Source organism: Lagopus muta, chromosome 1 (assembly GCF_023343835.1).
Source record: "Lagopus muta isolate bLagMut1 chromosome 1, bLagMut1 primary, whole genome shotgun sequence".
In the NCBI taxonomy this organism is placed as follows: domain Eukaryota; kingdom Metazoa; phylum Chordata; class Aves; order Galliformes; family Phasianidae; genus Lagopus; species Lagopus muta.
This window is the reverse complement of record NC_064433.1, coordinates 112325303-112351596: the sequence shown is the minus strand read 5'-3', so window position 1 is coordinate 112351596 and position 26294 is coordinate 112325303. Positions and strand designations below refer to the sequence as shown.

The 26294-nt window shown below is 41.4% G+C and overlaps 2 protein-coding genes across 2 annotated transcripts in view; both read left to right on the top strand.

Annotated features, from left to right (window-relative positions):
- The first annotated feature begins 1426 nt into the window (after positions 1-1426).
- On the top strand, positions 1427-21288 carry XK (X-linked Kx blood group). The gene is made up of 3 exons (XM_048943442.1): positions 1427-1723; positions 11237-11499; positions 14854-21288. The coding sequence occupies exons 1-3, from the start codon at positions 1479-1481 to the stop codon at positions 15675-15677; spliced, it is 1332 nt and encodes a 443-aa protein (XP_048799399.1). The 5' UTR covers positions 1427-1478; the 3' UTR covers positions 15678-21288.
- A 742-nt stretch (positions 21289-22030) lies between these two features.
- The window catches only part of LOC125692643 (cytochrome b-245 heavy chain), a 28734-nt gene continuing 24470 nt past the window's right edge, over positions 22031-26294 (top strand). The window contains exon 1 of the mRNA XM_048943412.1: positions 22031-23092. The gene's annotated coding sequence lies outside the window, so the exon portion shown is untranslated. The remainder of the gene's footprint in view (positions 23093-26294) is intronic.

The following is a 26294-nucleotide window of genomic DNA, read 5'->3' as shown; positions in this document are numbered from 1 at the left end:
ATGGCAGCTTTTCTTTCTGAAGCATTAGTGACTCAGAGCTCCAAGACTTTCAGTGGTGTTGTGTTATCAACAGTAATATCATTTGTCTGATAATGAGGTAAAGCATTCAGGCTACAGACAGGGATTCATCTGAGCTATCCCATGGTCACAGGAGATAACAGGAGATGAGCTTCTTTTGGCCTGGAGGTTAAAGCTTGTCACTTTGCTGTTTAGTTTCACTTAGCTTCTATCCCATTACGTGGAATATGCATCACTGGTCGCCTCTCCAGAAAGCCCCTCCATTCCCAGTGAGGAACATTAGAGCATTTAAATTATACAATCACTGAACTGTCTGAGTTCCAAACAACCCTTAGAAACCATCTGGCCCAACTCCCCTGCAATGAACAGGGACACCTACAGCTACATCAGGCTGCTCAGAGCCCCGTCCAGCCTGACCTTGGGCATCTCCAGGGACGGGGCAATTCACCGCCTCTCTGGGCAACCTGTGCCAGTGCCTCACCACCAGTATTGTAAAAAACTTCTTCCATACATCCAATCTAAATCTCCCCTTTCCTAGTTTGAAACCCCATGTCCTATCACGACAGACCCTGCTAACTAGTCTGTCCCCTTCTTTCTTACAGCCCCCCTTTGATACTGACAGGCCGCCCTCAGGTCTTCCCAGAGCCTTCTCCAGGCTGAACAGCCCCAGCTCCCTCAGCCTGATCTCACAGGGGAGTTTTTCCATCCCTTGGATCAGCCTATGAATCACCCAGGCTCACCCCTAACAAGGTTCCTCTGCTGACATCAGTTGAGCTCATCAGCAGAGGTGAGTGATGGGGGTCCACAGTTGCCTGTGCAAAGGCAGTTCAAGAAACATCCCCACCAGCGATTACATTGGCACTTTTTCAGTAAATCCGAGGACAACCTCAGTAGCATTAAGGAATATTAGCTGGCACACGCACGTAGCTATCAGCGTTCTCTCCTTAATAAGCTAGTAGCATCTCAGACTCCGTATTTTGCCTTTCCTATGTACTGCTAGTTCCCAGGTCTCTGGCAGATCTGCAGTTCCCTGTGAGCAGGCGGAGATGCAGGACCTGTGAGGGAGGCACCAGAGCCGGCTGGGCGCGAACCAAGAGCCTGCACGGAGAGGCAGAGGGAAGTGGCAGTGACTGAACACCGGCGCGGGCACCATCTGCCAGCCCAGCGGGACTGGCCAGCTTCGTGTAGTGCCAGAGACTCAGATTCAGGGTGATACACTGCAAAGGCGTCTCCTGCCCTCCTGCTCACCTAGGTGGGCTCGGATGAAGAGAAGTCTCCGCGGACTCGCGGGCTCCCGCCTTCCGCCACAGCCCAGCGCGCAGGGCCAGGCCGCGCCTCGGCGGCCCCCGCCCCCCTACGGCTGCAGGCGGGTTTGAGGGCGCCGCCGCTCCCTCTTGCGGGCGCCGCCGGCACTCGGGTGGGCGCGCCGGGCTGCGGGGCGTGAGGCGGCTGCGGCGGCGATGAAATTCCCGGGTTCCGTCCTCATCTCCCTCGTCCTCTTCGTGGCCGAGACGGCGACCGCGCTGTGCCTGAGCGGCGCGTACCGGGCGGCGGGGGACCGCATGTGGCAGTGGCTGACGCTGCTCTTCGCCCTGCTGCCCTGCGCGCTGGTGCAGCTCAGCCTGGTCTTCATCCACCGCGACGTGAGCCGCGACCGGCCGCTGGTGCTGCTGCTGCACCTGCTGCAATTGGGGCCGCTCGTCAGGTCGGTGAGTGCCCCGCGGCCGCGTCTGCCCGGGGATGCAGATGTGTGCGTGTGCATTTTCCTTATTTCTGCTCTTAACGTCCTGAGGCAGAGGGGCGCGGTGTTGCTGATCTTCAGTAAACAGCAGTGGGAAAAATAGGTTAAGTGCCTTCCGAGAGGCTGGTGGCAGCTCCTCCCCACAGAGCCTCATGGTGTGCTCCTTCCTTCTTTCTTCCCTTCTTTCTTCCCCTCCTTTCTGCCCTTCTTTCTGTTGTATATTGCGTTTATTTCTTGTCCATATGTCTTTGTTGCAAATGAGGTAAGCTGTCCGATGGTTGTGTTTGTTCGTTGCTGTGTTATCCCTATCTGCATGCTCCAATGTTATTTCCAAGAGAGAAAAGATTTCTTCCCTCAGCCTCTATTGCAAAAACAGGGATAGCGAGGAGCTTCTCTGTGTGTGCTGGAAGTACCAAAAATGCTTTTCCGGAAAGAGAGTTTTTTGCCCCAAATGGCTTTTGGAATATTTTCAACGTAAGTTCAACTTGTGATGGAAAAGATCCTTAGGGAAAAAAAATGTCAGACAAAAAATTGCAAAGTAAGGGGAAAAAGCGTCAGGTGAAAAATTGCAAAGCTGATGCAAACCTGTGACAAATTGTTTGCTATAGGCTTTCATTTTAAATTTATGTTCAAATCTTGAAAAGAGAAATAAGCATATATATATATATATATATATATTAGGAGAGATGTCCAACTTTTTGAAACTCCTCAACAGTGTGTTGATGGAAGATATGTTAAGCTCAAACTAACTTTTCCCATCTAACTAGTGATAGGACAAAAGGTGATGGCCTTGAGTTGTGCCAGGGAGGTTCTGGCTGGGTACTGACAACAGTCCCTTCTCAGAAAGAGTGGTGAGGCAGTGGCACAGGCTGCTCAGGGAGGTGGTGGAGTCACCATCCCTGGAGGTGTTCAAGAACCGTGTGGATGTGGCACTGAGGGACGTGGGCAGTGGGCATGGTGTGATGGGCTGCTGCTTGGGCTGGGTGATCTTAGAGGTCTTTTCCAACCTTAATGATTCTGCGATTGAAATGAAGGCAAGCAGCCTGGACATTACAGAACATCTGATACTTCACAAAAACATCAAATTCCTCTGTAACCCTCGTGGTTTGTTTTTGCTTATGTTTTGACGAGATTGCTGAGTTATGGACTTGGTTCTATCTTGTTTATGAACTACATTCTCTAAGAGCTCTGGTTTTCCAAGAGCTAGGAGCAACAAAATACTTGCATGTTTTTTGGAAAACAGGAGTGGAACCAAAGAGAAAACAACCAGTTAAACAAAGGGGCTGCTAGTGATTTTTGTTCTTCTAAAATAGTTACTTGAGGTCAAGACTGGAACAAATGAATTTCTTGTTGAGCTGTGAGATGTGAAGAAGGAAATAAAGAGCCTGCAGCAACAAATCAGAAAATTTTCTTTCTAGCTCTCTGGAAAAGTCATAGACCTCTGTCTCAGCCTTAACCAAGCCTGATTTCACTTTCCATTTCCTTTCAATGGCAAGTTTATCTGTTGTCAACACAAGCCTTATCTTTCGTAGAAAATGTTTTCTGCTGTGTCAGTGAACTCCCAGATGCAGTCATTAGTGTAAATACAATGGGCATCTGGAAGCCTCTCATTTTCATGTGGGCTGCAGTGCATATGAGTCACCAGCATCGCTCCTTCTCCAGGATTTTTTTGCTTCCATTCAAAGAATCATTAAGGTTGACCTTAATGATTGACCTCCAAGATCGTCTAGTACTGTCATCCACCTGCCACCAATATTGCCCACTAAACCATGTCTCCAAGTACTACATCTATATCCTTTCTTTAAATACCTCCAGGGACAGTGACTCCAACCACCTCCTTGGGCAGCCTGCTCCAGTGCCTTCCCATTCTTCCTGAAAAGAAATAGTTCCTGATATCCAACCTGAACCTCACTTGGCCCTCACCTCGCCGCAACCTTCTTTTAGGCAGATACTGAGATGTTAAGGTCTCCCCTGAGCCTTCTCTTCTCCAGACTGAACAATCCCAGTTCTTTCAGCTGCTCCCCATAAAATCCCACATCAACTTCATTGTCCATCTCTGGACACACTCCAGGGCCTTGATGTTTTTCTTGTAGTGAGGAGTCCAAAACTGAATATAGCACTCGAGGTGCAGCCTCACCAGTGCTGAGAACAGGGTGACGATCATCTCTCTGCTCCTGCTGACTGCACTATTTCTGATACAAACAAGTATCAGAAGGATGCCATTGGCCTGGGCACACCACTGGTTCACGTTCAGCTGAGCATTGACCAACAGCCCCCATATCCTTTTCCTCCATGCAGCTTTCCAGCCACTCTGCCCCATGCCGGTAGTGTTGCCTGGGGTTATGGTGGCCAAAGTACAGGAATCAGCACTTGGTCTAGTTGAACTTCATCTCATTGGCCTCAGCCCATCAAACCAGCCTGCCCAGATCCCTCTGAAGGGCCATCCTATCCAACTTGGGCCTCCCTCCAACTTGGTGTCACCTGCGGATTTACTGAGGGTGCACTCAGTCCCATCAAGCAGATCATTAATAAAGATGTTAAACAGGACAGGAGATTCTCCTTAGCCCTTCTCATACAGTTAATAGATTTGTAAAAACATTTTTTGTTTTCCTTTACCGCAGTGATCTCTAGAAGGCTTGGAGGTGTTCCAGAAGTGTTGCAGTGTTCCTGGGTCACTGTTTCCCAGCAGCATAAATGCAGTATAGGGTGAAATGTTAGCCTGTCTCTCTAGACCCAGGATAGCTGGAGTAATGATTAATAAACAGAGGGCAGAATGATCATGTCACTTGACAAGCTTTCTTCTTGCTAAAGAACTGTACAAATTAAAGGAAGAGTTTGATAGGAAACAGCCTGATTTAGAATCATAGAATCATTAAGGTTGGAAAAGACCTCTAAGATCACGTAGTCCAGTGTTGGCCCAACCCCAGCATGCCCACTGCCCACATCTCTCAGTGCCACATCCACACAGTTCTTCAACACCTCCAGGGACAGTGACTCCACCACCTCCCTGAGCAGCCTGTGCCACTGCCTCACCACTCTTTCTGAGAAGAAATTGTTCCCAATATCCAACTTGAACTTCTCTTGGAGCAACGTAGCTTCAGAGAAATGCATCTACTTGTATACAGCACAAAAGCATGGGAAGTTGAAGTCCTTGGTCTGAGAGGACAGTAAAGGTCTTTTTTTCCTCTTTCTCATCTTATCTCCTGCAACAAAATGCTGTTGTGTGTCAGAAGAGGAAACAAATGTCTGGGCTGGGAATGCTGACATGTTTTCAGCATATAAAACATCACCTTTCCCTGATTTGAGCAGTAGGCTTTCAGTCCTGTGTGGGCTGGAATGCAAGCAGAGGGAATAGCTAAAAGGAAAGCATTTGGCTGCATTATCGGTATCAGTATGGCTTTTACCATTGTGAGCTGAAGAGAAACAATGTCCCTGCGGCCTTTTTGTCCCATCTGTGATACTTTGAATGGAAGAGCCCTACTGTTAGTCACCTGCTGCCTTGTTTCAGAAGGACTTTTGGTTTATGTGTCTACCCAATGTTGATTTGGTTGTTTTTGTTTTTTCTTTTCTTCTCGGAGCTACTTACACCCAGTAGTCTCTAGGGGTCCCCAGCATGAAGCCTCACACTGTCCTCTGCATTTGATCCTTTGTTAGCAGGAATCCTGCACCTCACTGCCACAGCTCGGCATCCTTTTAGGGAGTGCTGGGTTAAATTAATTCAGATAGGGCCCATGAACAGTAGAACTGTCCAGGCTCTGGCCGTTTGCAGCATCAGGAGGAAATGTTAAATAGCCTGGAGGATGTGCAAGATGGTATAATTCAATAGAGAGCAGCCTGTTTTGGCAGGCTTTAAATAGCTCACATTAGCTTTTTAACCATCTCTCTTGGATTTGTGAGATGATATGAGTTGTTTAATGGTTTTCTGTTCAGACTCAAATACAGACAGCAATGCATTGGTTTATAGATAACCTGTGTATGTGTGTGATTTCTTCATAATCTTTAAAGTCACACATCTTTCTCCATTTCAATTTAATTTTTAGGGGGAAAAAATTTGGAAAACAGTATGAGAGTATCATGGTAGGAGAGAGAGCATATTTAGTTTAGCAAGCCAAATGGTCCAGATTATTTTGAATCCTCTGTATGACTGGGGAAAAAAAACACATCCTCTTATGAAACCTTCTTATGTGCCACCACCTTCCCCAGACACCCACACTCCACCTGTTCTGCAGGAACTCGCTGTCCTGCACTGAAATTAGGGCACTTCACTCTTCCTGGAGAGTACACTTGCTGCACCTGAACTATTTGCTTGCCCTTTTGGAATTCTTTCTTCCACTCCCCAAGAGAAACAGTTTCTCTATAAAGCCAGAGCAATTTGTAGACTGTAGTTCCCAATAACCTCTGTGCCTGCACTCTTGTCTCCAGAGCCAGAAAGATTACTTGCAGTAGTTGGCTGCAGCAAGGTGACAGCAGATTTGTAGGCACTGGGAAGGAGTCTAGCTGTGTTTCAGCTTGGAATGCTGTAATGCTCCTGGATGCTTAGAAAATCTTTGGATAATTTCTCTTGCCAGAAGAGTTTCTTTTACTATATAAAATAAATTACAACACAGCAGTTGATTTCAAGTAATGGCCAATATCAATTAGAGATTAAATACGTTTTTCTTTTCCTCAGAAAAGATTGTGATGAGTTTTTTGGCTCACTGCTGGCTTCTCCTGGGCCAGGGGCTGTCTCTGTTCTGAGCTCATTTGGACAGCACCTAGAGCACAAATGATGTCTCAAGATTTCAAGTGTTTCAGCAATTCTGGTAAATAATAACTGGATGTATTTTTGCTTATATATTGATCCACACTTAGGATTTTGTTTAAAGAACTCTTTGTGAAAAGACTTGTCTGCCCTTTTCTATTCAGCGAGTCATTGATAGGTAAGGAGATGAACTACAGAATGCAGATTTTTAGCAAGTGAGCATGAGCAGTCAGGGCTGACAATGTTGGTGCTATTACACCTTGAGTCAGCTGGATGTTGTTATTTCTTACTATCTGACTTTCTAAAGACAGTACTAGAGTGACATGTTGATGAGAGGCTAGTGTTAGCTTGGTGGTGCCTCCTTCTGAGGAAAAGGAATAGGAAAGCTAAGTGATTTCTGGTGTCTTGAAGTGCTTTGTTAGCTGAGTAGAGAGTCCTGCTCACAAGGAGCATGCAATTAGGAGCTGGTTCTGTCTGCCAAATGAACTTCTCTTGTGGAGAAAACAAATTAAAAGCAAATATGAAACAGATCCATATATAAAACACTGATGACTGTTTTCCCCAGAGTTTAATGGGATGAGGATATACACAGCAGACTTTTGATGGGATCAGACCTCATTTCTAAAGACATAAGGAGAAGCAGAATGACATGCATACGTACCATGTGGACAGCAGCAAAGAAGAAGGAGGAGGTTTATAACACTGCCAGAGGAGATTGTATGACCAAAGTTAGATTCTGGAGCTACAGGAAAATAAAGAATAAAGAAAATAATGTAAAAAACTGCTGGTGGGATGGAATTGTCAGTCATTAATGTTTTGGGCACCTAATTCAGCAGTCTGGAATTAAATAAGTACTGATAATGCTTCATGTGTGTGCAAAATGTTATCCCTTATGGGTGTTCTGTGTCCTGCTTGATAGCTCAGAATAGCACAGGTCTAGAGTTTTTTAACTCTGTTCTGTGTAGGACTTTCTACTTCCTAGGACTTTAGGAAAGCCAGCTAGCTCTAAACTTCACAACTGTTGATGCATCTCCCTCTTCCAGATGGGGTGAATATGCTTAGAGTCTCTACAGGTTGTTTGTTGTTTTTTTTTCTTTATTCTTGAGCAGATGCATTAGGTGTCCAGGATGTGATGAGTCAGTGCAATGGAAGGTAGGATCATGAGTGAGGAGCAGAGCTTTATCTGACACAGATAAGTAATTCTGTAGGAGCAATAAGTCTTTGCACACCTAACTAAAGAAAATGAATTTGTTAGAAACGGAGTTATAAGAGAAACCCTTTTGTACAATGGTTGTGAGCACACCTGGATAGACCTCTCAAATGGATGTTTGCTCTTACAGCACTTGTTAAAGGTGGGGAGTTCCATATCTTCATTGCACACTCTTCATACCACCATTATTTTGCCTGTATTGAAATCCCACACATCCACGATTCAAAGAGGGAATGAGGTGCTCGTTCTCAGCAGGCATATAAGGACGGGATCATTCCTCCTACAGACTGTGTGGAAGATGAATGTGTTGCTGCTGAATCACTCTTTGCAGACACCATCAGTGTCCTTGAAAAAGTTTAGCTGTTCCTTCTGCCAAGATCTGGCAGCAGGAGAGAAAGCAGCACATCTTTTTCTCACCTCTTAACTTTTGGTTAAGAGTAATTTTATTTTTTTTTCTTACATTGAAGTAATTTTAGCTCCTTCTGAGCCCTTGGCTTTCATTGCTTTGCATCCAGAGAAGCTTTCCAGTTCAGTGCCTTCTGCCATGAATGAGTGCCTTTTGGAAGGCCCTAAGCATCCCTGACTTGGAGGGATAGTTTCTGCATAACTTGGGATCTCCCATTCATTTTCCTCCTGAGCAGCAATGAACAATGAGCAATTGGGTCTCCTCTGGAGTTCCTCATTCTGAAGGAGACCTCTAAGCAGTTGCTTTGGCTGTAGCACAATCTGGAGTCTTGAATGTGTCTGTCATTGACCCCAAAAAAGCATGACCTCCAGAAACACTCCTGTGTAGGGTGGTTAGTGCTCAGGAGAAGATGAGCATCACTGCTTAGGTAATTTGAGTCCTTGTGCATGTCATTTTTATTGCTCCATTGTTCAGTTATAAGTCCCCTCTGTCTGTAAGGTATGCTGGTCAGACCATTTATTTCACACTGTACTGGAAATGTCTGCTTTTTTACATGGGCATAAAATTTCCCATCACACACATGGAACTCAGTGTACAGCTACTTAATACCTAGCTAATAAATAAAAATCATGTGCTTGCTCCAAAACCCATTTTTATGTTGATGATAGTATTTACTATAGTCACTAGTCCTGTGAATCTTATCACCTCTTTTATGGGATTACTGCATATCTGATGGGTCCCTAGACTGTGTCTCGCTTCCAGTCATGCACTGCAAGAGTTCAGAGGCTGATGCTGAGATCTCATTTTCTGTAATAGCTTCAAACTGTGGATGAATAGATGGCTGTGAATACTAAGTGAGATATAAATGTTTGGGATCTTTCTTTCGGAACAGAATCAATTTGTTGTTTTCAGAATCTGCATTGAGTTCATAAGCTGTTGTGCTTTATTAATTTGTCACACTTTACTTTTGGCTGTACTGATTCTTTCACGTGGAACAAAGCTGGCAGGGACTGAAAGTTTAACAAGGGGACAATAGAAAGTCATCACTGTGAATGAAGGCTCCAGTGCATCAGGCCCTTCACATGGCTTTAGTGATGATAGCAGCTGAAGCTCAGTGAATCGAGGACAGTACTACAGGGCACTGAAGCTGCCCTCCATCTGGAATAGCTGAAACTTGCTAGTGACCCATTAAGGGGGGAAAATGAATTTTTATTAGGGCTGCTTTTCAGTTCAGTCTGTGTGCTGTCATAGATGCTGAATTGGCAATTGTTCTTGGGGAGAAAAAATGAAAAAAAAAAAAGAAGTTGAAAGTAATAGTCTCAGGCAAGCATAACTCCATGCTTTGTAATTGTGAGATACTTCAAATAAAGCTTATTTTCTATTTATATTTTACAAAAACTCTTGGGTTTAATGTGTCCTACAGAAGGCTCAGATACCGTATTCCAGCAGCTATTATCTTTGAAGGCAACCAGGTGGAGTTGATGAACCTCAGTAAGGCATGTTGGAAAGAAAGAAGATGACATATGTGTCCAGCCATGGGAGGAGCTGTGACCAGAAGTGAAGCCACAGGGTGTCCTCACAGATGAGGTTTCCTCTCACTTGAGGTTCTCTCTCAGCTGGGAAAGATCTTCAGCATAAGCCAGCCTTCATTAGCTGTGCAGCTCATGCATCCATTCTTTCTAATTTTGAAGTCTGTAAGTGTTAGGCATAAAAGACAAAATATGTTCTGCCCACATTGTGTTTGGGAGATTTTCTTTTTTTTCAATATTCAAAATTCAATATTTTTTTAATACCACTTCTCCACTTCACCACAGACCCATATCTTCAGGAACCTATGCAAAAACAGAGCATTTCTTTTCCCTTTCTTTGCCTATACCTTATTATATACTTGCTTGTTACTACTCCTTTGATAATGTTGACTGTTCCCCTGAGTGCTTCAGATCCTGCTTGTTGCTGAAGCCCATCTTTGACACTTCCATATCACAAAACTCTCTTAGAATTGTGTCTGTAAAATTTTTCCAGGTCTGAAAATGGTCATTGGAAGACAATTTCGGAGACCTTCAGAAATCTGTCTGAGGCTGTATTGTCTTGTTTAGAACTCAGGTTGACTAATTTCCCTCACTGCAATAACACTTGCTGATGCTGGTCCTTTTAGCCCTTTTCCATCCTCCCCCTAACATATGGATTATTCTCCATATGTGGGTAGAGGCAGCACGTAATAAAACCATGTTAAAACTATATAACTATAAAACTATAAAGAGGAATGTATGCACTGGTACTTTCTTTCCTTGAAAATTAATGTGTGGCATTATGTAATCAAGGGGGTTTGGTTCACCTGTATTTAAAGAGCAAGGAGACGCAGCAACTGGAAACACTGCATCTTCTTGGAATATTCTTGCAGTACTGGCATTTATGTTCCTTAAATGTCGTAGTAAATCTAAGGAAACATAAGGAATAAAGCTCCTATTTATGTGTCTTCTTAAAATAGGCTAATATGAGTTGTGAGATGCTAAATTGCTTGTTCTCATTACTGCTGCTATTGCTTGTTGGCTCTTTTTTGGAACCACTGCTTGGTAAAGCAAGGTTTGAGTCCAACTGTGTTTGCGGTGTTTGTACCCACTTGTACTCTGAGCCTCCCTCCAGTTTCTTGAGATGTTCTGCTTGGGGCAAAGATACGAGAAGGAGTTTTATTGGTCACAGCTGTATACTTAACACTGGAAAACGTGAGAATCTGAAGAAACACCTTCTGCTTGAATGCTGTATTGGGAAGTTGTGAACACTGGGGATGAGTAGTCCAAGAACTTTAATAGGACAGCAGGAGGCAAGGGTGGCTCAGAGGAGGCAGCCAAACCTCTCATTCTCAAGTATTCCTGCTAGCAGCTCAGAGGGCATTCCCAGATTCTTGTCCTCTCGTCACAGTAGTTCATGTTTTGCGTCTGCATCAAAATCTGTCTTACTGCAAGTATACCAAAAGGAGAAAATGTGGTTTGTTCTGTTTAAAAAAAAAAAAAAAAGATGACTTAATGGCTTAGTATGTCATGGCTTAAAATACTAACTGGTGAGAAGACTTATGCTTTAATTCCTGTTTTCCTGTTACTCTATTTACTAACTTGCTTATAGGTGCGTGGAAGTCTTTTACATTTACTTCCATGCCGGCAGAGTTGAAGAGCCCTATGTCAGCATCACAAAGAAGAGGCAGATGCCCAAGGATGGGTACTCAGAAGAAGTTGAGAAGGAAGTGGGCCAGGCTGAAGGCAAGCTGTGTACCCACAGGTCTGCATTCAGCAGGGCCTCTGTGATCCAGGCATTCCTTGGCTCAGCACCACAGCTCACACTCCAGCTCTACATCTGCGTCCTGCAGCAGGAGATCACGGCTGCCAGAAGTAGGTAGAGCTGTTGTTACCACCTTCATATTTTGGTGGGTGTCTCAGTTTCATCTGGGACAGAATTGTTTTCTTTAGACTGTCTGGTATGATGCTGTGTTTTGGTTCTAGGAGATAAACAATGTTGATAACAGTCTGATGTTTATAGTTGCTGCTAAGCAGTGCTGTACAGAGCCAAGGCCGTTCACGCCAAAGAGCCAAAGCAGCTTGGAAGGGAACAGAATCAGGACAGCTGACTTAAACTGGCCAAAGGGATATTCCATACCACAGGATATCATGTGGAAGGAGTTCTGAAGAGGGTTGGAATTCATCTGCCTCTTTTCCACTGCTGGGGGGCCAGCTGTGCTTCGGTCAAGGGGTAGTGATCAATTGCTTGTGCAATCACTTGTGCAATCACTATAAAAAATGATAAAAATCACTTTTTATATGCATTCAGATATATATATGTATCCACATTTATATATATATAACCTAACTATTATCCTTTTTTCTCTAGTAAATAGTTCTATCTCTATAGTTTTTTCATTTCTGATTTTCTCCCCCATCCCACTGGCAAGGGGGGGCAGCAAGCAAAGGACTGTGTGGTTGCTGAGTCACCTGCCACATTAAACCACAGCCAGTCCTTTAGCTAAACCTTTGTCAATGCTATGTCTTTCTCATTCATGGCATACATGAATTTCTCTGGATGGTCAGATACGTACAAGTGTCTGACATTCTTCAGAATTGTCATTTCTTTGTCTGCCAAGAATGTAAGATGAGGAGTGAAGACAGTTGCTAAAGTAAAATAAAGTCTGAAAGTTTCTGATAAAAACTATGAAAATAAAGCCTCAGTAACTGTTTAGCATGAAGTGCATAGATGTTATTCACACTGATACTCTCAAGAGGCGAATTTCCTCCCATTTAAAAATGAAATTATTCAGCTGATTAAAAAAAAAAACACCTTTAATTGTAGCAGTGTCTGTTGTCTCCAAGAAAAGAGGTTTTGTTTATATGTTTTTTTTTCAACATGCTACCCTTTATAGTATCACTTTCCTAACAGGCATGAATTGTGCTTTCTGGGTGGTCTTGCCATATATCTTAAGATACTTCCCCAGTGGCTTTTCTTTAGTTCATGAAGCTCTGACAACAGAGTACATTTTTCATTGTTTGAACATGTTTCAAGTGTTTTTGATTATTAATAGTTTTTAAGTGTTGAAGTCGTATCTGAAGGAACAGGTTTTGATATCCACATGTTTTGCACTAGGTAAGAAAGTTCCCGTATTTTTCAGATTCTGAACAGCTGTTTAGAAAATTACAGTATAAAGTAGCCTAAGACACTTATCTGAATCATATCATTCTTATGAATGTAAGATAATAGTAATATTATATTTGTGATGTGGCTCACCTAGAGGAGAAATCACCATCTTACCAACTTCTGAGGTGAGGAAAAGACCAGGTCTTGAAAAGATTCAAGATAGCAACAGCAAAGTGTTTCTGGAGTGATTCTGGAACTGCACACCTCTGACCCGTGAGAGAAGTATCACTTTCTGGGAGTAGGCAGAAAGAAGAGCAATGGTATGTTTACAGGAGCTGTTAGAGGACTTTGGATTGTTCCAGAGGAAGCTACTTTCCTTTATGAAATGATACTTCTTGTTTGCTCATGACAAGTAAAAGCTACAATATTGTCACTCTTTGGTATTTCCCTTTGTGGTTGCCTCCAGCTGTTTTTATCACAGGATTTAGAAGCAATGTTTGAACTAGTGGTAGTATTAAACCACAATAAGCATGGGCTGGTTTGTATCATTGAAAAGTGCCTTTTTCAAAGGCTTGAGTTAATATGGCAAGTTTGAGATTGATTGAGATTCATCCGTAAAATGAAATCAGGTAGTAAGATTTATCATCTTAGCAAAGCAGAAGACAAGCTGAGTTCCAGGACAGAAGCATGCTTTCTCCAGTAGATGTGTGTGTTTATGTGGTTTGCTTGTTTTGTGTGCTTTGGTTTTTAAATTCTGAGAGCATTCTCTTGGTTAATTAGCTCATAGAGGTTATTTGTTCTCTCACAGCTCTCAAACGAACACAGAAATAGAGGGAAGGTGTTGAAAGGAGCCACACAAGTGGCTTTGGCCATAGTGGTATTCTTGGCTCCATTTGATTGCTCTTTTGCTTTTAGACAATGATGTTTTCTGAAGCATAAAGCTTAAAAAATCTCAGCTCAACTGTACTGCTATAAGAGAGATGTTTAAAAATGCAAATTAAAAATGCAGGTGTGAAACATGCAAATGCATTACCATTTTCAGAGAACATAAGGTACGTACAAAATCACAATATAAAGTGGCTTTTTTTCCAGTTTGCTGAGTGCTATTTAAAATTCAGATGTGAAGGAGTAATTAATTTCTTCTCCAAAGTAATTCAAAGTATTTGATGATATGCATGGGAGAGAGGTTAGCTAAAAGGATAGAGAAAATCATGTGAAAAGTTATCAGAGATCCCTAAATACACTGGTTTCTTTCAAACTCATGGTCAGAAATCAGTAATTTTAATTAGAAGAAAAACAGATAGTCACAGTTAAATAGCTATAGCAAAGTAGGAAATCCAGTTCATGTGTTGGATAATGACAAAAACTACCTGAAGGCTGTGGCAAGCACTAGTTGTTAAACATTACAGAAGTAATTGACATAATCAAGAAGTGCCAATTCTGTTTATCTTGTTTTATCTGATGCAATACAATGCTCTGTAGTGAGACCATTTAGCTTGGTTACTTTCATTCAAACTCTAAAAGAACAAGAAAATCATTTTTACTGTCTTGTGTGATTTGCATTTGAAGTGCTTCTTGCATGCAAACAGTGCAAAGTTCGAAACTGAAAGTATTGAATGAAGGCGCTTAAAATTGGTCCCCTAAATCAGCTATTCAGCATATTGTTAAAAACTGTGAAGGAAGCATGCAAATACTGACAAAACCAAGTATAGCTAGCACTTCTGAACACTGAGATACTTCTCTGTTTACTCTGTATGTCCAGGGTCTGTACATCCATATCTTACTTAGGTCAGAATCATTCTCCTGTTTTGCAACGGAGCTGTATAATTGCCAAGGACAGTACAGGTACAGACAGTCCTGGGCTGGTGGTGGGGAGATGCTTGTGATTCTTCTGTGCATCCTGTCTTTTATCTGCTTGGAAAAGTAGTAAGTGAGGACCAAAGTTGGAGGTAGAATTAGAGTAAAAACCCAGAAATGGATACACAGAATGGATATGTTTTTTTCTGCATTATACCCTACTGGGAATCCCCAGAAGTGCCGTGAAGACAACGTCTGTGCAGTATGGTGATGCAATGTCTTCTGCAGGACTGATCATTCTGGTTTGTCTTTTCTCTCCGTAGGTATTTTTATGGTCCTTTCTCTTCTGTCAATTGTATATGGCGCCTTACGCTGCAACATCTTGGCTATTAAGATTAAATACGATGATTATGATGTCAGTGTGAAACCAGCTGCCTACCTCTGCATATTCATGTGGAGAAGCTTTGAGATTGCTACACGTGTTACAGTGTTGGTCCTTTTCAGCTCAGTCCTTCAGATCTGGACTCTCCCTGTTGTGCTAGTGAATTTCTTTGGTTTTTTCTTTTATCCATGGATTCTCTTCTGGCAAAGCAAGTCCCCATTTCCTGAGAACATAGAGAAGGCACTGAGCAGGGTTGGCACTACTATTGTCTTGTGCCTTCTTACCTTCTTGTATGCAGGCATTAATATGTTCTGCTGGTCGGCAGTGCAGGTGAAGCTCAATGATCCTGACTTAATTAACAAATCCCAAAATTGGTACCGATTGACTGTGTATTATATGCTGAGATTCATCGAGAATGCATTCCTCCTGCTGATGTGGTACATCTATAAAACTGATATCTACTTATATGTCTGCGCCCCGTTGTTGGTCTTGCAGCTCCTGATAGCTTACTGTATGGCTATCCTCTTCATGTTGGTGTTCTACCAATTCTGCCACCCATGCAAAAAACTGTTCTCATCCAGCATTACCGAAGGTTTGCTGTCCTGTTTCATGTTCTGCTTTATTTGCAAGTCTCCCAAATCCTCCACCCTGACAGACAAAGCGGATTTGAAATCATCTGAAAATGCTGATGAGTCACAGAGCAGTAACAAGACAATAGATTCTCCAAATGGGAATCCTCATCAAAGTGTTTCTTCCAATGCCTAGTTCAACTGGAAGCAAGTCTGTGCCTTTGGAATGTGGCAGATCAGCTGCTGGGAATGTTGGGCCTCATGGATATTGTGTCTTGTGGATGGGATTTCTTTCTTGCAGGTGTACACTGCATGACAAGTGACAAGCCTACCTTTGTGGAAAACTGTGAGTTTGGGTATGTGCACCTGACTGTCTGTGTATGGACATAGAGAGCAGTCATTGTTTGTAGACTTCTGTTTCAGATTTTTATTTTTGCACATAGGTTTATTATCCTGTGCCTATTTTAAAATCATTATAGAAGACATCCTTTAACATCTAGCCTGATTCTCATCTTACTCAGGAAATCTGAGGATGGAAGGAAACGCGTTTCATTTCAGAAAGGATGTCATTATGGCATGTCACCCTCACACAGACACAGAGCATAGTCTTTGACTTTAAACTGACTATAGCTGTGGTCTGCTTTGGTTGAATTGCAGACTACACTCTAGACAATGTGATAAAATAGTGCTTCTCTCTGTGGCATAAGAATTTGACTTCTACAATTCACAGTAGCCTGGATTGCCAAGAAAACAGCTAATTAGCTAGCACTAACGCTGAAATGTGACTGTTACTGAGAGTGGACAGAGGGGTTACTGGCTTATGCACTATTTTACTCTTCATATTTGCTGCTCGTTACTAAGGGAATTAAATTTAACACAGTAAGCGTAATGTTCTGGAACAGCTTGGTGTACTGACATCACTTAAATACTACTTCAGAATCTGTGATACTCTGGTATTAGGGTGGCGTCCACTTCACATAGCTTGAGATATCTTCAAGTTTGGTCAACAGTGTGAACTAGTCAGCTAGGGGCTGTCCAAGAAATATCTCCAGTGAGTGATTCAGCCTTTCTGAAAATGTTGGCTTAGGTGACATGAATCATTCTCTGAAGACCTGCTGCTCTGTGTTAACCATATGTCTTGACAGCTGATCTGACTATCTGTCTCCATTTCAGATGGCTAAAGTTAGAAAAGACAAATGCTCCTCTGACTGTCGGGGGGGTCGGAGCGGTTGGTAGCACATGAAGCAGGTGCTTTTGTGATAACTCCTTTCTGACTCTGTATTGTGGCTGGGTTGGTATCAGTAGTGCAAACCCTCTGGCATCTTTTACCTCATAAGTACTACTGGCTTGAAGTCTGAAAGAAAGAAAATGGACATTGTTGACTTTTTCTTCTATGCACTATATCACCACAAATGAAAGTGTTTCTGTATTTTGCAAATCACTGGTGAAACTTTAGTGGGTGGATAACCAAGGAGTACAATTTAGTGGAAATACAAAACAATACAGCTGTATTTAGAAAGAGTAAGTGAAAGCATTTTGCACTTTGGTTACTTAGCACTTTGAGTTTCTTCTTTACTTGACACATTGTGATTACTATTGAAAAGAAAATAATTCATGACTCAAAGTACCTTCTCGTGCCTCAGCTTAACTTCCAACCTGCTGTCATGGAGAATGTGAAGTTCTTAGGTAGGGATCAGATCAACACCATTTTATTAGAAATGCCTCAAGTTGGGGTCTGAAGTCATTTGTAATGGGATTTCACATGAAGTACTGCAAAGAGCTAAGCTGTTTTTATTTTTTTGTTTATTGCACTGTAAATGAAATGTCTTCCTACTTCTGTTTTATAATGGAGTTATGTTTTTTCAATTTGCTTGATGTGTGTATGTATGTGTGTTATGCAATTAAATCATTGGTGGGTGGTAATGTGAGTTTCTGGTGTGAGCTTAGCATAGGAACATAGCTCACGTATTTGGGAAAGGCACCAAATATCTCTGCTCTGGTTTCTCTCTCTGAGAAGCATTAGAATGGTGAAGCAATTCCTTGAAAACATGTCAGTACTTCTCTCTACTTGTATACATAAAGGCACTGTACAGTATTTCCATGTACTTTTCTAAATTATTTCAGATTGTTATTATTTTTTTTAATAGTGAGTTGAAGGAGCAATTGAGAATGTGGTCCTTTGCTTCCAAAACTTCAGAATTCAGGACACGGGCAATTTTTTGGTGTTCCTAGCTAGAACTGAGTATCTAATTCATAGATGATGATTAGTGAACTACAGTCATTGCCTATCTACAGATGTACAAAGATGTAAAACTTTGGTGGTTTCACGTGTAGAGGTACTTCAGAACTATAAAGAGGGCTCAGAAGTCTTTAAATAAGACTTCAGCACTGGTCCTGTTGTGAATTTGCCGTTTGAAAAGAGTGGGAACTTCACAAACCTCAGCTAGTGAAATGTTTATGCTTCAGGTAAGCCAATAGTAGCAGAATTATGCAGCTGGGAGTTCAGTATGTGTATGTAGTGGGTACCATTTAACTCCACGTACTAATGATGGATGCTAATGTGTAAACATGTTTTTAGAGAATGTGCCATATTACTTCCTATTTTTATAACAGTGTCCTCAAATGCATGCATAGAAGCCTGAATATTTAAACCATTATGAGAAAAAGATTGTTTGGGTTATACTGCTGTTACATGGCTTTGCCATAGTTGTGCATACCAGCCAAATGCAGTTTAAACACTCCATCAACATGAGTGCCATTGCTTTAGCTGTGCCTCATGTCTCCTCAGCATCAGTTGCTGATTGACTTATCTCTGCTCTGTGTATGTTCTGAGCTTATGGTGCTGCCACTGCTGAAGGGAGAGACAAAGATGTTCTGTTGCATTAAGACCAGTATTTTACAAACAAGCTCATGTTCCTAAAGTGTCCTATAATGTGAGGAAATGCATTTTATTTTTCCAGGGTAGTGACAATCTAGATAGTGTTATTATCAATGCACTCAGTGGCTGCACTGGGAGAAGAGCTGTATTAGCTAGGAAAGATATGTGTTTGAATTAGTGATGTCTACCATTGTTTTAAGTGTTACAGGTGTATGTGTCACTGAAAAGGTACAGGGCTAATGTTAAAAACTTCATTCACTTCAGTAGTCCTGAGTCACACAAAGGATTGCTCAGTAAGGATTGTTCATGTAAATGAGTATGCAAGATCTAGAACACAGAACATAGGTTTTCTTTTATACTTGTAAAACAACACATTAAAATGTTGAAACACAAACTTAAATTGTGTTGGTGTCCATTCTTAATACAGACTTTTAGCAGTCCAAGCTACAGGTTATATAGTATGCTGTCAGCTGTTAACACACAGAACAGAAGATGTTTTTATGCAAATCTGACAGAATAATAATCTGATTGATTTGGGAGTTCTTCATCCAAAATCACTGGGTGCATCTAATGCTATTTAGCTGGTAGAGAACTCAGCAGAAGATGTAGTAGTTGGTTTGAGAGAACAGTGTCATAGAGAACAAGATTGGCATAAGTTATTTATTGTCACTCCTAGTCCCAGACTTGACCAACAGTTTATGTATAAGGCTGTATGTGCACAAATAACCTATAATCTTAGTGAAGCTAACAAAGCTTACAATCTATCTAAAATGTGATCTTAGTGAGGCTAGCAAAGCGTAAAACATTCGTCACTTACTGAGGATCTGTATCAGCAAGGCATCAAGGTATAAGGAATCTCTGCATAGGGGTAACCTTGAGGCTGCTCACTATTTAAGGAATAAGATAATTGATTCATAGTCATAAGTTGCTTTTTAGGTGTGTGCTCAATTGGACTTCAGCTGTTGAACCAGGTTTCTGCTATCAGTTCTTTCAGCCCCTCTGTTTGTGACAGATTTGTGGTCATTAATGTGTTTTAGCAAGAACATTATTGGTACTGTTGCTCACTGTCCATCCTGCAAGGTCTTGGGTACAAGGCCAGGTCAATGGAAGGAGTTGAGGGAAGGAAGCAGGAGGGGTGGAGTAGGAGGAGCACACTGGCACAGTGTTTGAAGGAGGGAAATAGGTTTGAACAAATTTGTGAAGACAATGGTTTGCCAAGAGGAGATATGCAAACTGATGCAATGATCCTACTGAAAATTAAGGTTTCAATGTGAGTTATCTACTTGACTTTCTGTCTGACCTGTTAGTAAGCCAGGAGCTTTCTCTTTTTAGGTGTGTTAAAGCTGTGTAATCACACTCAGTGATCCAGGTACCCGCTACCTCTCCCTCTAGGCATGGAAGAGTAGAAGTTGTTGAAATAAAGAGGTACAGAGGGAAGGAAGATGAAGATGTTATGAAAGTCATGGAAGGTAATAAAAGTGACTTCAATTTATAGGGTGCACTGATTACAGAAAGAACATATTTAAAGTACGTTTCTAACCATTCAAATAAAATACAGGGTTGTTTTTTTTTCATTATTCTTAAAAAATATATGGCAACTAAAATGAAACCTTTTTAAAAGAAAAAAGAATTGATTATTTGCATGCCGGTTTGACATTTGCAGGCTTGACTCAGCACAGGCAAATATTTGAGGTTGGTAAACTGTACTAGTTTGGGGAAAAAAAAAAAACAAAAAAACACCTGTTTTATTTCCCCGTGTTTCCTACATTTTTTTTCCATAGGAGCTGATGGTATCTGTCTGTCCGAGAATGGTAAAGAATGCATTGTCTCAAATCATCACGAGACAATCGAAACGCTTTGTGGACAGTTTTACATTTGAAAGCATTTCTTTAGAGCTGTTTGCCTTTGCAGGGGAGGGCCCAAGAGTGTTTTCTGGCTGAAGACTTGTTTCCAGCCTGATACAAGAGATTGGGAGATGATACCATTGTGTCCTGTGAAGGCAAGATACAATCTGGCATCTCCTTGAATCCTCCTCTCCCTGCCGATTTAAATTTGCAAGGCGTGGAAAACTGGAAAAAGAGTTCCTGCAGGGATCCCCCGAAGCCAGAAGCTGTCAATTCAAAAGAGCAGGCCCAACCACTCTGGACTATAAGTAAGAGTACGTACTTTCATCATAGTTATTCAACAGCTTACTGCCATAGCCTCGGACAACCCACCACTGCCAAAGATCAGCACTGCCAAAGATCAGCACTACCAAGACATCGCTGGATCGAGAAGTGGTGAACCATTTTTGCTTTGCGGTGTTTTTATATATCTGTTTATCTGTCTGTCTCTCCAGTTTCTATCTTTTATCTTCTTTTCTCCTTCACTCTTAGTAGTATCTCCTATCTCCTTCACTCTTAGTAGTAGCCATTGCATAATATTGTCTTATCTGTAACGTGACTCAGGAGACAGAAAAAGATTGATCTCTCTCAAAACCCACAGGGTGGGATGAGACAGTAGTCTAAAACAGCAAACCATTTTCTGTTACTTCCTGCCTCCTGAAAGTGCTCGTGTGCAAAGGAAACAGGATTTTGAGCTTTGTGCAAGGTGCTATGGGGAGATTAGTCAATAAACATCACAGACTCCAATTGTTCAGATTTTATTGATTATAGTAAGCAAAGTAAGGAGGCAATGCAGCGCTGGGCGACAGGGGGATCTCCGTCCCGCCAATTGCCGCACCACCCGAAGATTGGGGCCATTCTTTTAAGTGGTTCCAATGACTGTCGTGGTATTTCCGGAATACTCTGCGCATGTCTCATTTGTTGTTACTGGGGTCTTCAGCTATTCTTCTGTTGATGCTGCAACACCCCCTTGCTCTTAGTTCCTAAAAAGAAATACTGCTCGGGCAGCTGTGTCAACATTCAGTAGAAGATTAACTACACCCCGATTGTTCTTGTCTCGAAATATTTACTACCTCCTGGTTAATGAAGAAACACATTTATCACACAAGGCAAGCATCATAGTGAATGTTTATAGTCTTGTATTTTAAAATGCAGTTGACGTGATTGCAGTCACTCAAGAGGCATCACTGGAACATGAATATATAGTAGTACTTTGGTAGAGATGATAAGTTTAATTCACTGGAGACAGAAGACTTAAGTAAGAGGTTTTAAGGACTGTGTAATTTTTTCTATATCTTTAAGAACAAGTTCAATGAAACTCTTTTGTCTGAGCTTCGTCTCAGTACTCAAGTCAAAATGCAATCAAAATTCCCATGTAGGTGCTTCAAAATCACAACATGGGAACTTACTGAATCTCCTTCCAATAAGCAACAACTTTACTACAACACCTGTATGTCCTAGAGAAAAGGAAAGAACAGCTTTATCCTTTTCCAGATTTCTAACAATCCTAGGGAAAATCTCTTGCTCCTGAAAATAAATTTTTCAGTATTCTTGAGTGTCAGTGTTCAGGTACAACAATTTCACCTTTCAGAATTTTGTAATTCAGATGTGAGCTCTTATATGTGCAGTTCTGGGCTCCACACAGGACCACCAGAGATCAAACCCTATGTCTGAGAGCACTGTTCAGACACCCCCACAACTCTGGCACTCGGGGCCGAGCCCCGGGCATCTCGTTCCATGCTGAGACCCTGTGGTGCAGCCCCTTTCCCTGACCCCTAGCTGCCCTCCCCTGACGCAGCTCCATGCCGTTCCCTCGGGCCCTGTCGCTGTCACACAGAGCAGAGCTCAGCGCTGCCCCTCCGCTCCCTGTGAGGAGCTGCAGCCGCCATCAGGCCTCCCCTCAGCTCCTCTGCTCTGCGCTGAGCGCACCGAGGGGCCTCAGCCGTTCCTAATACGTCTTGTCCTCCAGACCTTTGACATCTTTGTAGCCCTCCTTTGGGTGTTTAGGTTTTATGTCCTTATTTTGTGGCACCCAAAATCACACACAGTGCTCTAGGTGAGGCTGCACCAGCACAGAGTAAGGTGAGTCAGCCTGAACTCTAATTCAAGTTTGGCTTCTAATATGGAGGCTAAATATCAAAACAACACCTTAGAGTCAAGGTACCTAGCTGCACTACTTTTTGTTTTATTTATGTGTGGATTTCCTGCTCTTATATATAATATGTGTTGAAGTAGAATTGCTCTGTTTAACATGCATAACAAAAAGCAAGGTGCTTGTGATTGCTTTAGTTTTGCAGTTGATTACCCTCATAACATCATTTAAGTTCTCTAGAATATTTTTCTTGCTGTTTCTTTTCTTCCTGTCTGTTGCTTTGTGGCAATCACTTCAAATAGAAATGGAGAAACAACAAAGTGAAACATCCAGCTGCACTTTTGGTATGGTTGATCTTTATAGCCAAAATTACACAGCTGTGAAAATGACTGAATGCATGGAATGCATCAATTCTTCATTACTACATTGAAAACATTAATAGCAGTGAACAGTACAGTACTCAGAAGTACAGACATCATTTTAAAAAATAATGCATCCAGGAATTTTTCAAAAAGGAGTGTAGCATTAGCTTTGGTACTACAGGGAAGGTAAGGTAACGCAAAGCCACAGTGTAGTTAGGTGCTTATTAAGTATATTTGCTTCATTGCCAATGGATTGTTGTGGGTTTTCTTGCTTTTAACTTTTCTTCTTATTTTTAAAGAAAAATAAATATATGGAAAGAAAAAAGAAGAAGATGAAGAAAAGAAAATGACACTGTGAGTCTACAGAAGTATTTCAGGCAACTCAGAAAAACTCAGGTGAGGAAGAGCCTAGAGTTGTCCACCAGCATTCTCTAAGGTGCACAGTAGAAGCTCAAGTAAGGAGTCTGAGTACCGCCAAACAGTGTACCTTGCCTCAGAAACTGAGGTCTCTCTAATCTAGACATAGCATTTTCAAGCCATTTAGGTTTAATTTATGTTTTGTTAGTCTGTTTTAGTACCAGCACAGTCTTTAATCACACAGTGTTGCCGTACACGTATTAGTTTCGATTTTGCATCTCATCATGAAATAAAACATTTCTGTGCTAATGGTCAGAATGGATACAAAACTGCTGACATAATGCATGCAGTTTGCATGCACCATTTGGCAGAAAATTATTATTTCAGAATAATTTGTGAACCCAACTGAGAAAGAGTTGAAATATCTTTGGGCTATCACTAGTCCCATGCAATCTTGAACAATGGAAATGGGAGAATATCATTAAGCCATCAAATCTTATATTAAGAGCTAATAAGGAAAAGAGTAAGTAGTGTTGCAGAAAACATTCCCTGGTCTAAACTACTCATTTTTAATAATAATTTTTATACAGGCTGGTTTAGCAATAGAGTATGTTAGTTTAAGGACCAATATATTAGTTTAACAAAAGGAATCATTGAGTGCTAGTTCTGTCATCTCAAATCCAGGAAGAAAATTCTCTAACTCCAACGTGGTGTTAGAAAGCAGCATTCCTTTATTCCTCACAATACATACTAGGCAACTTGACAAATGAAGCATACTTTCTCAGAATTATACATTTAAACAGTTAAGACAGTTCAGACATACGTATGCAATGCACTGGCATACATATTCATTCTTTTCCAAGAACTCATTAATTTATATATATATATAAATATATATATAAATATGTCCCTCTGGGCATGCATAGTATGCAACTATGCATCATAGTTGCATACAACCACTTACTTTCACCCCATTTTCCTATAATCAGCTTCATCACAGTGACTTCTGGCTGACCTCTAGCTGTTTTTTCCCAATTTAGAAAATGTCCATTGCTTGTTAAGCCATAATGAGCAATTTTCTATCTTAATGCACTCTAATTCAAAACAATACATGTGAAATCCAAGGAGAAAGTCCTTGCACCTGGTGGATGCAAAGATAAAAGTAGTTATTGTGACTCCAGTGTTCCTGTGAAGCAGAATCCTTGAGAAAAACAAGTTCACACTCCAAGCAAAGTTAAAATGGAAAGTTTTAGAACTAGCACTTGTTGGTTCCTTTTGGTAAACTAATTTGTTGGTCCTTAAACTAATATACTGATCCCCATTGCTAAACCAGCCTGTATCAACCCTTCCTTTTCTTTTGAGGATTATGATGTTTATATTTTAATCCTCACCACCTTTGATCCTTCACATTTAGGTATACATCCCCTACATTTAATCATAGAACAAGCAAGGATACATGTAGCTACTATATACATTGTCCCTACAAATAACTTCTTTAACCTATTTAATCTGGGAAGTGAGGAAGTCATTTTGGGTAAAAGGTCTGTTAAGCTTTAGCTTACATCATCCTGGATTACTTTATGCAGTATTTTAGTTTGGTGCCATATTTTATGTGTGTCTCTTTCTATTCTACCACTCTGATCCACATAAACACAGCAACTAATATTTACTACTGCACAAACCCCTCGTTGTGCAGCCAATAACATATCTGAAGCCATTCTGTTTTGTAGTACTATCCTGACTAAACTTTGAACTTCTTCCTTAAGGGCAATAATAGCATCCAGTGTTTCATTTTCAAGGTGCTCCGTAACTGCTGAGATGTTTACTATAGCTTTTTCTAGTTCTGCAATTCCTAGAAAGGAATTAGTCACCTAATGAATGAGTGAAAACTACCAGGCCTTTCTACTAATGGATTGGGCTCTTCCCTTTTAACCTTTGAGAGTATTCCATGTTAATTGATCTGTTACTGCAACCTGTGGCATTACTATTCCTAGGGTACAGGTTCTGGTCCACCATGATAGTAACAGTCTCCACATAACCAGTACCATCCTTTGCCTTTAACTAACACCCAGTATTTATCCCCGTTTCTTTAAAAATACTCATCTGTCATCTGTAATACCCACTTTCAGTACAGATATTTTCCACTGGAGCACTCCCTGCTTGACTAGTCCATTTGTCTGTCAAACAAATGGACTGTCTTCCATAGATAATTTCATAAGGGCTTATTTTCTCTTTAGAACACCATTTCCTAACATGAAGTAAGATGAGAGGTAGGGCCTCAGGCCATTTCAAGTCAGCTTCTTGACAGATTTTACTGATTTGCATTTCAAGGTTTGATTCATCCTTTCCACCTTTACACTGGACTGTGACCTATATAGAGTATGTAAATCCCATTCTATTCAATGTTTTTTGCTAGATTTTGGACAATTTCAGCTGCAAAATGCAAAACCTTTATTTGACGATATACCTATTGGTACCTCAAATCTAGGTATAATTTCTTTTAGCAACACTTTTACCATTTTCCTTGCTTTGTTGGTGTGATAGGGATAAACCTCTGATCATCCTCAAAAAGTATCAGTCAATAACAACAAATACCTGTAGCCAGCTTGCTATGGGAGTTTGGAAAAGACTACCTGGCAGTCTTGGGCTGTCCTGGGCTGTCTCCCCTTCTCATGATTCCACAGGGTGGTCTTTTTTATTTTTCAAGTATAATTCACATTTCCTCACCATTCTTTTCACCATTACTCCCATTCACATGCTTAAAGTTTGAGTTTTTAAGTTATCCATGATGGCTTCTGTTCCCCACTGTGTGATTTGATGGTTATTTTCTACTGTTTTCCTCATTACTAGCTGGGGAACCATTACATGGTTTTTGGAATTACCTTCTTCATTTTTCTTAGCTTTTATCAAGGAAGCCAATTTCTCATCTTCAGTCTGGTATTTTGGAGGTTCATCGATCCGTTCTTGATGTTCCTGGGATATTAATTGGAGGAAAACTCCTTCTGCTGCATTCTTGGCTGCTGTATCTGCGTGGCTGTTACCAATACTGATATTGTTGTTTGATTGGTGGGCTTTGCAATGCATTGTAGCTACTTCTTTTGGTAATTACCCCTCTTCTAACAATTCTATTACTGTTTCTCCATATTTTACAGGTGTTCCTTGGGAGTTTAGTAGCCCTGTTGTTTCCAGATAGCACCATGTGCAAGCACAACCCCAAATGCAAATTTCGACTCTGTCCACA

Bases quoted from the DNA above. Each gene is read 5' to 3' on its own strand.
- XK (XM_048943442.1), top strand. From the start codon at position 1,479: ATGAAATTCCCGGGTTCCGTCCTCATCTCCCTCGTCCTCTTCGTGGCC. The intron at 1,724-11,236 runs GTCGGTGAGTGC...ACTTGCTTATAG, and splicing joins CAATTGGGGCCGCTCGTCAG to GTGCGTGGAAGTCTTTTACA. The intron at 11,500-14,853 runs GTAGGTAGAGCT...TTCTCTCCGTAG, and splicing joins GGAGATCACGGCTGCCAGAA to GTATTTTTATGGTCCTTTCT.